The 15531-nt window shown below is 37.5% G+C and overlaps 1 protein-coding gene and 1 long non-coding RNA gene across 4 annotated transcripts; both read left to right on the top strand.

Moving 5' to 3' along the window:
• Positions 1-2932: 2932 nt before the first annotated feature.
• LOC112191526 (pentatricopeptide repeat-containing protein At2g20710, mitochondrial) lies at positions 2933-5641 on the top strand. Its single transcript, XM_024330890.2, has 2 exons — positions 2933-3304; positions 4150-5641. Exons 1-2 carry the CDS (start codon positions 3026-3028, stop codon positions 5380-5382), a joined length of 1512 nt encoding a protein of 503 aa, XP_024186658.1. The 5' UTR covers positions 2933-3025; the 3' UTR covers positions 5383-5641.
• A 7621-nt stretch (positions 5642-13262) lies between these two features.
• Positions 13263-14435, top strand: LOC112194824. 3 transcript variants are annotated; one of them, XR_002934155.2, is made up of 3 exons: positions 13263-13763; positions 13916-14006; positions 14268-14435. It is a non-coding gene; the product is annotated as an uncharacterized LOC112194824 (long non-coding RNA). The 3 variants fall into 3 exon arrangements; XR_005808553.1 differs by having other exon boundaries at positions 13264-13569; positions 13670-13763; positions 13916-14435; XR_002934154.2 differs by having other exon boundaries at positions 13265-13763; positions 13916-14435.
• Positions 14436-15531: the final 1096 nt, after the last annotated feature.

Genomic DNA, 15531 nt, shown 5'->3' with positions numbered 1-15531 from the left:
TTTTTAATATGCATTCCCACATTTGGATTCAATTTCAAGGGTTGAAAATACTTAAAATTCATTCATTTAATCTCAATCCTTATATTAAATCCAAGGATAGATGGCCATAAAATCATTGGTCACTCGTGCATAGCCATTGTGCATTGATAGACCTGCAATACACTGGTCAAGGTCACACTTTGATATAAAATTCAGATGTGGCATTCTTTTAAATAATCACAGTGAAAGCTTCAACAAAAGCATTCTCCAAGCAAGGAAGAAACCTATTCTTACATGTTTGGAAGAAATTATAACAGCTTTTATGGTGTGATTGTCAAACAAAAGACATTTTGGGCCAAATTGAAAGTGTAAGATTGGGTTAAGAGTGGCAAAAAAGTTGAAGAAAAATGCAGTATGGAGTCATGATTATAGACCATTAGGGTCCAATGAGTGGAGGTTTGAACCGCAAGGAAGAGGTGTGGTTGCACAACACTCTATTCAATTGGATAACAAGTATTGTACATGTAACAGATCGGATCTGTCTAGTCTTCCATGTGGACATGCAATAGTTGCAATCTACTCTGAGAGAATGTCCCCCGATGATTTTGTGGACGAATACTATACCAAGCAGAAATATATAAAGGCATATGACCCAATTATATATTTATATATCCAATTGCTAGAGTAAGGGAGTGAGAGATCATACATAGACTAATAGCACCACCTCTGTATAGGAAACCGTCTGGGAGGCCTAAGATAGCTAGGACCAAATAACTAAGTGAGGTCTTTTACCTATTCATGTTGATTTATTTACTATTTTATTATTTTGTGGTTTTGACTCTGTCATGTTTTCTTCATTTGGTGGTAAGAGAAGTACCACCAGCTCCTGGATCAATCAAGTTACCTAAGAGTTATTACTCTCAGGTTAAGTGTGATATTTGTGGGAAGAAATACCACAATAAGAGGTATGCAATATAAGAAATCAGGTAATATTAACTTTGTTTAGTCTATGAGATTATATGAGATCATATTGGCAGTAATAACATACCCTTGAAAATACGTACGTAAATGCCTTATTGTTGTTTACTGTTTAGTAATAAAAAGTACTAAACAGTAAACAACGGAGGAGATTGCTTGATCTACGTTGTAGTGGAGATTTTTCCAATCAATCTCCTGTGCAGGTGATTAAGGCTTGCTGGAGAGAGGTTGCAGAGATATTTGCTCCCAATCAGATTCATCTGATTTTGGTGTTCATTGTTAGAGGAAAGATGGTGTGGCGGAAAGGCAAGCCGCCGGAGGATCTGTTGCCGACGGCGACGGTGATGGCCAGGCAACTTGATTGGGCTTCTTTTTATTTAGCTCGGATTTGGGCTTGGGCTGTTAGGCCAGGGCTCTATTCGAGTCAGCAGATTTCAAAGAGCAAGAAGACCAACCTGTTGCCGAGGTTGTTAGCTGCTATATTTTAGAGTTTGCTATTAGACATTTTGATGCAAGTCTTGTTTAGGTAGGGGTAATCTCTATGAGTTTTTCTAAGATGTTTCTAGTTGTTATTTGTACCACAATCGCCTGTCGGCAAATAGGACTAGATGAATGATTTTTCCTTAGGAAGCGAGGTTGTGCTTGCTTAGTTAGGCTTGCTTCATGCGAGTGTCTCATTAGACTTTAATGAGTTTAGTTTGGCTTAGATAGGTTATCTGGGTTAACTCCTGAATCTTCTTATGTAAGTTCTGTTAGACTCTGGCCTGTTTTCATGGCGTGATTACTAATGAAATCATTTCCTATTCAAAAAAAAAAAAAAGTACTGAAGTTGGGTTGAGAGCAAAACTTGAGATACCAAAGTAATATTTGTGAAACTTAATGTACTAAAATTAGGAGTGAACGAAACATCCGTTTTCATTTTATTTTTTCTCATTCTTCTGCACATAAGAATTTCCAATTAGAGTGAGCAATAAAAAGGTGTTGCTCTCATTCTTTTTCTTAAAATTTATTTATTTATTTATTTTTAATGAACAGACTAGACTCACGAGAGGAATGCTGTAATAATTCGACAAGAATAAGAGAGAGAAAAAAACCCTAAGGTCACGTTTGTCGTCTGGGGCAAAACTAGTCTCCTTCGGAGCGCCTGGGCGTCGGGGGTGGCCACCGGCCTCACCCCCATCTTGGAGAGTGCTGCCAAATGGGAGATCAATAGCTACTGTCCTTGGGACTCCGTCGGAGAAGGTTGTTTCTCGGTTATGTCAATTTTGGCTGGGCTAGAGGCGGAGGTGGTGGGTTGTGTCGTTACAGGCTGGTTGTCAATCCCCGTGGAGGTTTTGGTGGACTGACGACGCCAATTTGGGTTTTTTTGATCGGTGGCGGTGCGGGGCTGTGAGGAACCGGATTGGGGACTGTGTTTGTTTGGTGGTGATGCAGGTCGACGATGTACTCGAGATAGTTGGATCGCTGCCATGGTGGTGTAATCGTGACGAGGCGGGTTGGCGGCAGGGATCAAACCAAACTCGACCGGAAAGTGACGCACGACGAGGGGAGGGAGCAGATGGTGGACTGGGCCCAAGCCAGGTTGATGGGCCGTGTGGATCTTCTTGGCTAACTACCCTATTGGGCTTCTGGTTATTGGGCTCAGGTTTCTACCCTAGTCCAATAGCTTCTAATTTGGGCTAGGGTTTAGGCTCTTGGCCCAAACCTATGTTATTAGCTTTTTGTCTAATTACAATAAGTTTCTTGTATTAGAAACTAGGTTTGCTTGTCTATTCGCTATGTTTTTTCATAGTTTATAGGCTCGCTTTTCAGTGAGCGATAAGTTCAAATATAATTGGTCTATCGTATGTACCACTGTGGCTCCTCCACCAATCCTTATTCTGACCATTATTATGTGTCAGCGGGAGGATATGTAATGATTTTCTTGGCATGCGCTATTATCAATGGAATTACCATTACTTCAAAAAAAAACAAAAAACAAAAAAACGAGAGGAGTGCCGGTCTAAACTCTAAACCAGAGCCTTAAATCCTGTGTCAGTTTCTTTCGACTCCCAAATTCACCAATTCGATGATGAAGTACTCTCATTTCAGCTCCCTATTCAACACTCTCCGAAACGCACCACGTCACGTTTCGCTGTACTCAACGGCGGCACCCAAATCTCATCGGAAGTTCTGGAAAGGCTCGCTGAACGGCCTCTACCGTCAGATCTCCCGGAGCGATCCAAAGGCCTCCGTATTACCCATTCTCGACCGGTGGGTCCAAAACAGCCGAACCGTAGATAAAGATGACCTCGTCACTATCATCAAGGAGCTCAGGTACTACAAAGACTACAGCCAAGCTCTTGAGGTATAATTACTCATTTCTGCTTCAAAATCAAGTTTTTGATTTTCAATTGATTGCCTTTTAGTCTGAACGAGAATAATCGAGATGAAGAAGCTACGATAGTATGCCAATGGAATAGTTTATGTTTAATCTGTATATAGAGAAGTACTACCTTCTTTGCAGAAATATACTCTCATTTTTAGTTGTCTGTATCTTTAAAATTTAAGGATATAGCATTTGTTTAAGTAAATGATAATGTTTGTCTCTATTGACTGGGAATTAAACTGTTTTTTGAAGTAATTGTGTAGTCTATGTATTCATAAACTCGTAGTTTAGTTATGCCACTTTCAGCAGCATCGGAATGCATATATAGCTTAATTGTTGAAGAAATTTAAGCATCCCACTTGAGACCGATTAGCTATAGGTGGGGAGGTCCAAACCCTTATGAGTTCTTAAACAAAGTTATATTTCTACAATGTGAGAGAACACATTCTCTCATATTGTTGTGTTTATATTACACGTGATTGTTTTACCACAAATATGATTTTATAGAGAAATAATCAAGTCAGAACAATCATAATGGAACTGCTCTGATAATAGTTTAGTCGTGCTATGACAATAATTTAGTCGTAAGAAATTAATTAGTTTTGTTATGCAACACACGAATTCCCCTAATTCCCCTGTATGATTGTTTTGTCAAACCAATGCTCTAAATGGGATTCAGAAAACATGCATGTAATGATGTTCTGGGTGGTAGAATTTGGATGTAATTTGAACTTTGTACTTTCTTTCTTGATATTTTGATGTGTGAAGAGATTGTGTGTATTAGGCCTCAGCTTCTGAAACTCGTCTATTTATTGAACTCCCAGGTGTCCATGTGGATGAGTGACAAAAGGTATGTTGAACTTTTGCCCTCTGACATAGCCATCCGGCTTGACTTGATTGCAAAAGTTCATGGAATAGAACAAGCTGAGAATTATTTTAACAACACTCCCCAACAATTGAAAGTCCTTGAGGTTTACAGTGCTCTCCTCAACTGCTATGCCCATGCAAAACAGTTGGAAAAAGCAGAGGCGACCATGCAGAAGATGAGGGATTTGGGGTTCTCTAGGACGTCATTGTCATACAATGTTTTGCTCAATTTGTATTATAAGACTGGACACCGTGCAAAATTTGACAGTCTGATGAGTGAAATGGAAGAGAATGGCATCGGTTTTGACAGATTCACATATGGGATCAGACTCAGTGCAGCTGCAGCTGCTTCTGATCTCGAGGGAATTGACAAGATTCTGGCTGAATGGGAATCCGATCCTAAGAGTCTTTTGGACTGGATTAATTGTGCCGTTGCAGCAAACGGTTATACAAAAGCAGGAGCTGTGGACAAGGCTTTAGCAATGCTAAAGAGATCTGAGGAACAGATACCAAGTTCTAAAAGACAGAGAGGAGCATATCAGTACCTTATGACGCAATATGCAGTACTAGGGAAGAAAGATGATACTTTGAGACTATGGAAATGTTACAAGGAGCAGATGAAAGTATACAATAGGGGTTATATATGCATAATGACCTCACTCTCGAAGTTTGATGACATTGAGAATGCTGAGAAGATCTTTGAAGAGTGGGAATCTGAGCATGCAAATTATGATATTCGTATCCCAAATACCTTGATTGGTGCTTATACCAGGAATGGTTTTCTTGACAAGGCTGAAGCCATTATGATCAGGATAAGATTGAAGGATGAGAAACCTAATCCTACGGCATGGAATTATTTGGCGAAAGGGTATCTTGATCACGGTCAAATTGAGAAGGTACTTGAATCAGCAACAAAAGCAGTTTCTGCTGCGCAGCCAGGGTGGATGCCGGACAAGGATGTTGTGGTCGCATGTCTGGAATACTTCAAAAGTAAAGCAGATCTGGAAGGAGCCGAGGAATTTATAAAACTCCTCGGGGATAAGAATATTATTCCAGTAAATATGCAGGAGAGATTGTTGAATCATATCAAAAATGAGAATTCAACTGCTGTAATAGGTGAAATGGAATGGGATTGTCCAAATGGGGATGAAGAAACAAGTGAACTTACAGATGTGGAATCAGGGCAGTAGTGGCTTTTAGGACTTGGGATCCACTTAGCAAAGCCATATTTATATGGATTCCAAAGAACACCTGAAATTTGGGTAGCGAATGCAAGTCTAACTGCTAAGACCTCGTAAAATGTTCATTAGGGGGAAGCTGAGATGTTAACAAAATGTTTCTTTTTTCTGCGAATGTAGACATTGCTTTTGTTTCTCTAGTTTGACCATGAAGTGTGCTACTAACACAAAACTTATCCAATTCCTGAAGATGCAGAAACAGTCTTAACAATTTGCGGGTACTGATTTGTAAATACTCTGTTGAACTGCATTAATGTAGGTTAGTACCTGAAGATTTCTATGATGGAATCAGCTGCCTTCTTCTTACTTAACAGAGGAGAACTTATCATAAGCCAAATTTTATTATCTAAAGTATCATAAGTCACATCTAAGTGACTTTTTTTTTAATCATTCTTCCCTTTTTAAAAGTGCATACAACATTTTAAAAGATAGTTTGCTATGGTCAAAGACTCGAAGTAAAAAATAAAAAAAATTAATAATAATAATAAAATTTTTGCCAACTATTTTTGTATTTTATTTCTATATTATATCTGCCCCCCGGATTATAAATTCTAGTCCCCCCCCCCCCCCCCCCCCACCCAACAGAAGAATGAAAGATTAAACTTGTAACAATCAAGGGTTTGAGGTATATATATGATACTAATGCATTTGCATTCACGGTGCTGGAGAAGATAAGATCTCCATTATAAAATATAAAACATATGCATGCCTTCAGCAAATGAAACACTGTCTTTGGCATTGAGCTGATGATCATGCCTACGAATTATAAAATACTTACCTCATTTTTCCCATCATGGCTGCTGTTATCCATGGTTAACACTTAAAAACCCTTTTTCTCCTGTGAATGTAGCATTCTTGTAAGCTTCATATACTATGGAGAAGCATTTGTGATTTAATTTAAGAACAAGAGAAGAAAGTTACAAATTCTTGGAAATAAAATGTCACCCATGTTAATCAAAAGAAATTAGAAAAAGCCCGAGTCCATAGGGATGCTGAACCGTTGGAGCGAAGTCATCCTCCTCGTAGGAAGACGTGGATTGCCCCAATGGAAGATAGCCTCAAGTTAAACGTGGATGGGGCTTTCCTTCCTACTGTTCAGTATGGCGGTACAGGTGGAGTGTTAAGGAATGCCCATGGAGGTTTCATTGCTGCGTTCTCTCACAGGTCAGCCTTCGTTACCTCTCCATTGCATACTGAACTGGTGGCTCTCAAGTATGGCTTAGAGTTACTACAGGCCTTGAATGTTACACAGACTGTGATTGAGAGTGATTGTCTATATGCGATTCAGGCTATCAATTCCATGGCTGAGGATCTTTCTGATCTCGCTGCTTTGATTTCTGATATCAAAGGTTTAGTGAATGCCCTGGGGGAGATTGTAATCAGTTTTACTCCTAGACAAGCAAATATGGTTGCTCATCGTCTAGCTAGACATAGTTTTGATTCAAATGTCCATCTTGAATGGTTTACTACTGCTCCAGAGTTTATACTGGATGCCCTCATGTACGATTGTAATCGTATCTAGTTAATAAAGTTTCTTCTTCAAAAAAAAAGAAAAAGAAAAAGAAATTAGAAAAAGCCAAGTGGAGAAAAGGAGAAAACTCAAATACAAAATTTATAGTTTATACCATCCTTAGTACGTACTACTGTACTAGTAGTGTAGGCAATTAGTTGGCTTGAAGGATGCCACATTTCTATCCAGGTCAAAACCAACCAACAAATTTCTCTGCAAAATGGCTCCAAAAATACCGAAAGGCAAGTGTTGCCCAGTCTGGAGCACGATTCCAAAGCAGACTCTATTCTCGTTTATTTTGAATAATTGTTCTGCCATTAACTGAAGTTTGCCACCACCCTCGAAATGAAAAGTCACTTTTGGTTCTTCTGGAATTGTCGTCGAGTTGAGACACAAAAAACTTGAATTATCTTCCGTGTCATTAAAAATAAACGACTCCAATTTCGGATCAAGCGTCTTCTTCAGCTGAGTTACCATCCGATCAAAAATATCTCGAGTTACTTGTGCAAAAGTTGAGCCCGAGTCGACCATCATGTTAAGTTTATTAAGCTGTGTCACTGTTGAGTTGAACGGAACAAATTCATTTCCAATGGTAACTCCTTATACCGTTACAAAATAGTTAGATGGGGCTATATTTATATTAACCAATGGTGTTGAGAGTTGAGACAACCCCTTCACCCAAAACTTCACTCCCATTTCCGAAATTGATCCTGCTTTCAATTTTGGGATCAGTATCTAAAGGCACCAAGCAATGAGAAAATCTGTTCCCTCCAACATAGGGAGCAATTTGAGAAACAAATGACACAGGCCCATTTCCAAGCCGAATCACTCCCATTTCATTTCCAGTTGAAATATGTTCATGGTTCAAATGCCCATACCCAATGACTATCTTTTAGGGTTATAACCTTACCTGTCCTGAATGTCAAGGCAATTGTTTCTTTTGCCAATACACCTTCAGAAGATGACGTGTCTCCATACTCGACACGGTAAGTACACCTTCTTGTAGCAAATTTTTTACAAAACTCTGGTGATTGGCCTGGTGGTTTTTGATCATCGACAAGTCCACACTTCCTTGCATAACAAGTAATGTTCCTATATGTTGAGGATTTTCTCGGGTCGAACATGGCATATTTAGTGTTGTAGCAACGTTTACACGGCTTGCATTGCATCCATACTAGAGTGCTGCCTGTATCAGCAGTTAAATAAATATCTGAGGGCGAGGTTCCCATTGAGAACTTCATAATATGTCCGAGAACCTTATCGCTTTTTGTAATGGGTATCCCGACACGTCTGGACCCATCAACCGTCAAAAAATTTTGTTGTTTTTTTGTTTGTATAATGGTGCATTTGGGGAATTTCTTCAGATGAGATGGGCACTGAAGCCACCAATATCATCGCTGATATTGGTTGTCGCTGTAACAAAGTAACATACAAGATGAAAGAAAAAAGTAGTGATAACTGCTATAGCATAATTATTTTTGTATAAAGGACAAAGGGTAGCCATTAGATTGAGTTTAGATAGCTATAAGAATAAAAGAAATTGAATTTGAGTATTCTAAAATATAAAATAAAAAAAAATTTGAATTTGAGGGCAAGATCACGATGGATATTTGAAACTCTTTGATATTCAAGGATTTGTAATCTTTGAATATCAAAATGTTATTTCAATCCACAGAGATCCACTTTAGTATGAATTTTACACATTTTTTCTAAAGATCATAAAAGTTTATATAGAGAGTGGTAAAGTTTACGTTTACGGCTGAAAAGACACTAGTTACACTTACATATATAACCTTGAGTAATGCTGGAATTATTATTTTTAGATATAACCTGGAATATGACCCGGGTCATGTTTTTACGAAAAAACTTTGTACCAGTTGTTTTATTGGGTAAAGCCTCATTTCTTGGGTCCATTTTCTAGATTTTGAAGTTTCCATTAATATCAAACTACCCTAGAGTGAATCCACTAACTACTCCTGTCCAGTATTTGTTTAATGGTTGTTAGTCTTAGAAGGGGTTTTAGTATGGCGTTTAGACAATACAACAAGAATTGACAGTGACATGGCCAGTGACTTGAGATTAATAGTGATTTCTCTACTGACTTGTGATCAACATTGGACATGACCATTGACTTGACCACATACAATATAATATGGCCAATGACAGTGACTCTGTCAATTCAAAAGATGCCTAAATTTTGAATTACTGCAAAAGATCTATAAAAATAATGTTTCATTAAGGAAAACTAAACATAATAGTGACACTATAAAAAGATTTTTTTTTTTTTAAACTAATTGATTTAGTAAGCTAGAGTTAACAATTGGCCAGTGACTTGCATTATAAGCCCTAAACAAATTTTTAAAATTTCTTCTGTCCTTACTACTCTTCTTCATAACCTTTTTCTTCTTTGCTGAAATTTTTGCTTCTTCACTCCGTTTTCTTTTACCCCGCCTCATGTCTTCTGTTTGTGTATATCTTGTACAAAGCTGTGAAAATGAGAAGATTATCAGTGACTTTGACAGTTACATGATCAGTGACATGGTCAGCGACATGCAATGTGGCCTGACCATAGTGACTTGACAAGTGACATATGATTGAAAGTGACCTGACAAGTAGCATGTGATTGACAGTGACCCGACAAGTGACATGTGATTAATAGTGACTTGGTTAGTGATGACAATTTTATGATTAGTGACATGACTAGTAACTTGAGGTTAACAATGACTTAGCCAGTGACCTTACTAACTAGGGAATTGGGCTGACCAATAACTTCACAGGTCAATGACATGTGCATAACAGTGACATGGTCCGTGACATGTGCATAACAAGGACATGTGCCCTAAAAAAATTTCGGTGAGGATAATAATTTAAGAAGTTTGGAGTTGTGTTTCTAATAAAACGATAGAATAAAAACTATATTAACTAGGAGATATGTATCTAATATTTATCGACATGTAAATAAAATTTTTTAGATAAGTATAAGGAAGTTGTTGGAGCAAAAAAATATGCATATTTTTTTTCTAAATTTGAAGAGTACAAGGTATAAACCCTTGCGTATCAACAAATCCCAAGGACTTAAACCCGTGTCAATTTCTTCCGACTCCCAACTTCACCGATCAAGATGATGAAGCACTCACATTTCAGCGCCCTATTCAACACTCTCTACTCCCGTTTCTGTCACGTTTCGCCGTACTCAACGGCGGCACCCAAATCTCCTCGGAAGCTCTGGAAGGACTAGCTGAACACACTCTACCGTCGGATCTGCGAGAGCGATTTTCAGGCCTCCGTTTTACCGATTCTGTACCAGTGGGGCCAAGAAGGCCAAACGCTAGATAGAGATGATCGCGTCACTATCATCAAGGAGCTCAGGTACCACAAAGACTACGTTCGAGCTCTTGAGGTATTACTAATTCTGCTTCAAAAATCAAGTTTTTGATTTTCAATTGATTGCCTATTAGTTTGAACTCTCTGAAATTTCATAGCTAAATGTTTTGAATTATGCCTAATTTGAGTTGTTAGGCATGTGTTTGATTTTTTATAAGTTCTTAAACAAAGTTATATTTCCAAAATGTGAGAGAACGCACTCTCTCACGTAACAATTTATGTTATACATGATTGTTTTACCACAAATATGATTTTATAAAATAATAAAAATCAAGTCAGAACAATCATAATGAAAGTGCTCTGATTATAATTCAGTCATGCTTTGATAATAATTTGATCATAAGAAATTAATTAGTTTTGTCATGCAACGCACGAATTTCCCTAATACCCCTGTATGCATGATTGTTTTGTCAAACCAATGTCCCATATGGGATTCAGGAAACATGCATGTAATGATGCTCTAGGCGGTTGAATTTGGAAGTAATTTGTAATTTCTTTCTTGATTATTTGATGTGTGAACTGTGAAGAGATTGCGTATATATTAGGCCTGCTTATAATGAGAGTGCTCTGATTATATTATAATTCCCATACAATTGAAATCGCTTGGGGTTTACTGGGCTCTGCTCAACTGCTATGCCCATGCAAAGCTCGTTGAGAAAGACCAAAACTCATTTGATAGGCTAAAACTAGAGAAAACTAAGAATAGACTGCAACCCGTAAGTCCACTAAAAAAGGCTAGAAAAGAAAACTAAAACAAGAGGTCCAACCCACATGACCAATATACCTGGCCCAAGAACAAAACTCAAACACCCAGACCCAACCACTAGGACCAGCCCAGAATCTTGGCAAAGAGCAAAGCACCAGCACCACGACCCAAAATGCCATCGAAGCTGTCATTAGCAGCCATAAAAGTCGTCGCCGCCGTAGCACATTGGGTGAACCCCACCAACGCAGACCGACCCAGCCAAACCAGACTATGAGAACTTCCACTAGAACAAAAAACTGTTCTCCCATGGCCATAATCAAGCCTCGCAACCATCCCATCTGCATTTGAGCTACATCCTCTTCCAAATCAAAGGATCACATCAGATTGCAGCCCTCAAGCACTACTACCAACTGCGGCCAACCACCTGTAGCCGCCAAAAGCTTTTGGTCCCCTAACCAAGAAGGAGTTCTTGTAGTGGGTAGTGGCGGAACGACATGGTGGGCTATATGGGCTCAAGCCTAGACAACATTTTGAGCTAAAAACCCTTAAGTATATAGATATCTCAACCTCCAGACCATACCAGCCCAAAGAAAAAAAAATTACATGTAGAAGTCCCGTATTCCCAGCTCCCACAGCAGCTCCCAGCTCCCAGTCCCGTACTCTAGTGTTTCGAAATTTCGATGGAGGTTATAGACTTATCGATTGAAACAAGGTATGAAGCTCTATCGATCTCCTCTGTTCTTCACTTCTTCTTGCTGCTCTGTTTTTCCCAATGGGGTTTCCTGACTTTCCTCAAAGAAATCCCATATCTCCTTTTGCCGAATGTCGATTCTGTTTGCTAGTTTGCTACCACTGGTTATGAGTTGGAGCTGTTGGGCTTTTGTGTATGAGTTGAGATTTGGGGGAGAGAGAGAGAGACTGAGATAGAGAGAGATTCCATGTTAGCTGAGGTCTGGCCGTCTGGTTGTGAGTTGGGGCTGTTGGGCTTTTGTGTATGAGTTGAGATTTAGGGGAGGGAGAGAGACTGAGAGAGAGAGATTCCATGTTAACTGAGGAATTGAGGATCTTGAATTCTTGATTCTTGATCATGGATTCATGGTTGGTGACAGTGAGTCGGTCACTGGGTGAAGGTCAGTCACTCAGTCGGTGGATTTTTAGTTAGATGATGAATTGATGATTGATGAATGTATTTTTAGTTAGAATTACCGACTGATGTCTTTGTTGTCTTGTTGATCATGGTCTGATGCTCTGATGGTCGGTGGATTGTGGATAGGTGAGGCTATGAATCTATGATGATTCATGATTGTATAAATTACTGGGTAAAAAAATCAAGTTGTGATCTTGGCTTCTGATCATGTTATGAACTTGTGATTATTTTTTATTTAAAGATGTGCATTTTGTGTTGCAGATTGGAGAGTTTTTATTTTGAGTTATGGTGATAGTGTCTGGGGTTATACAGAATACTGAGATTGAGATTGCTGTTGATGCCCTTTCCATCTAGTTAGTGTTACTAACTTGATTTTCTTTAGCCTGTCTTATTTAATAATTGAGTGTTCTTTTCACAAACCCATTAGAATTATATATATGTTAAGGAGACACATATTAAATCCATTAGACATTAATGTCTGCTGCTAGTTAGTAACTAATAATAAATGTATGTTTGTAGTTTTTAATTTACGGGGTTTGGTTTTATGTCCCCTCCGTTGTATGTTTTGATCCAAAATAATAAAGGCGTGAGGATGAGCCTCCTACTGGGTTCCAAACCTCAATATATATATATATATATATATATATATATATATATATATATTGTGCCCTTCTAATTAGCCTAGACAGGAATTTGATCATGGTTCCACCACTGGTAGTGGGGTATCAATGAATTCAACCATCTACAAGACCAACACAACAACGAATCTAATTAATCTGATTTTGATATAAGGACAAACCTTCTCATCCATTCATCATTCATACTCATTGTGAGCACTTAAAAAAAAAAAACAATAAATCTAATAAATGGACAAAGCGAAGTGAGGACTCTGTTACTGCCAAGTACAAACTGAGGATCTGGTGTCACCACAACAAATATGGGCTAAAGCCACACTTGTTTTGCCACGGATAGAAACAATTGTGGAGGTGGGCTTAATTTTTGGCATTTACAGTATTTGGGTTTTTATTCATTCCACTAACAGTTCATAATCGTGGGTGTGGAATAGTTTATAGTATTTTTTTTGTACTTGAGAATAGTTTATGGTTTTATAAGCTATTGTGGCCCTACCTTCAACAAAAAGCTGACAAATGCAATAAGAAATTGGATGCGGCTCGCACTCCCAACTTTTCTTTACTGTTCTTATGGAGATCCGCAAATGGATCTCGTTTTGTAGCCTTTCATTTCCTTCTTTCTTTTTCTTTCCTTATCTTTTCCCTTGCTTCTCTCTCTGTTTGATTTTTTCTGAATAGAAGAAAAATTGCAGAGCTAAAGATATAGCTGCAATCTTTCTAGACTTTGTTGAGTTTGTTTGCTAATCAGAGAAGCTCACTAGTTCAGTAGCTGTCTCTTTGCTTTTGGGAATTTTTGTTTCATGATTAAAAATAATCAATTCAGAGCTTAAAAAATTTCTGACTTTACCTCATTTCCTCAGCTAGCAACTGGAGCTTGGGCTTTCATCTAGATCTGTGGAGAGTTTTTCATGCAGTCAATGAAATCTTTGAACAGAAAACAGTGATTTATAACTGGTGGGTCATTTTGTTTTACTTCTCAATCATTTAGACTGAATCTATATGTGCTCATGTTTTTTTTTTTTTTTTTTCTATAAGTGGTATTGTTGTTCATATCTGGGTTCTATTGGATCTGCTACAAGATCTTTGGCTTATTTTGATGTCTTAAGCTTTGATTTCTGTAAGTGGTGTTATTGTTCATATCAGTCACCGACGCATCAGAGTATATGGAACCATCTCCTCAATCCCTCTTCAATTCAGGTGCGTTATGCATAAAATTCAGTTCTTTCTCTAGGATTTGTTTGAAATTCTTCTCGGGTAAGTTTGATTCTATTTTCTAATTTTCAATTTGCCATGTATTGTGATCTAATCTAGTATTTCTTCTGATGGTTGGTTAAGCTGGAATTCCTGTCTATGATCAGAAACAATGAGGAGGATTCCAATTGATGTTTGATTGTTTTTTTTTTTTTTTTATGGTAATTGATGTTTGATTGTTGCTTCCGGTGATATACACTTGTACAGAAACTGACAACATTGAGAAGGTTTTCATATGGAGCAGAAGGGACTTGGACGTGTAGAAGTAGAAGTAGAAGTAGCAGTAGAGGTAGAAGTAAAATTATTGATGTATTGTAATTAGTATGAAAGTTAGTGTTTGAATTTAAGTGAATTTGAAATTGAATATCCGATAATTTATTTCTCATCAATATATTTTTTTTTTAAATTTTTTTTATGAAAGAAGACACGAACAAAAGCAAATGTGACTACAAGAATATGATAATAATATAAAACCACTTGCATGGGTCCCACATGTCTGAATTTGAAACCAAGTCACGAGAGAAACATGCGTGTCTTTTCTATCAAAGCAACTGGTCCTAGGCCTCATCAAAAAGCCCGCGGATTAAGTGGGCCGATGAAGGCCCACCAGCCCGGAGGGCTTTTAGCCCGGCCCGGCCCGTCAAAAAACCCGCAAAAGCCCGCCTTGGTGGGCCGAGGGCCGGCCCGCCTAAAGCCCGCAAAAACCCGGCCCGGCCCGTAGGCCCGGCCCTCCAAAGGCCCGCTAGGCCCGGCCCGTAAAAGCCCGTAAAATATTATATATATATATATATATATATATATATTTGTAGTTATGTGTGTGTGTGTTTATAAATATATATACACACACACACATAGATATATATATATTTGTGTGTGTTTATATATATATGTGTGTGTGTGTGTGTGTGTGTTTATATATATATGTATATATATTTATATATGTGTGTGTGTTTATATATATGTATATATATATATATATATATTTATATATGTGTGTGTGTGTGTTTATATATATAATATATATATAGAGATATATATATATGTGTGTGTGTGTGTGTGTGTTTATATATATGTATATATATATATTTATATACGTGTGTGTGTTTATATATATGTATATATATATTTATATATGTGTGAGTGTTTATATATATATATATATATATATATATATATATATATATATAGAGATATATATATGTGTGTGTGTGTGTGTTTATATAGAGGATATATATATAGAGATATATATATATATATATATATGTGTGTGTGTGTGTTTGTTTATATATATAATATATATATAGAGATATATATATATATATATATATATATGTGTGTGTGTGTGTGTGTGTTTATATATATAATATAATAATATATATAGATATATATATATATATATATATATATATGTGTGTGTGTGTGTGTGTGGAAGTTCTTATACTTCTATTATTCTATATAGAATATGTGCATA

Source organism: Rosa chinensis, chromosome 3, assembly GCF_002994745.2.
Source record: "Rosa chinensis cultivar Old Blush chromosome 3, RchiOBHm-V2, whole genome shotgun sequence".
Classification (NCBI taxonomy): Eukaryota; Viridiplantae; Streptophyta; class Magnoliopsida; order Rosales; family Rosaceae; genus Rosa; species Rosa chinensis.
Note: the sequence above shows the minus strand (reverse complement) of the source record. Positions and strands in the feature narration are given on the sequence as shown.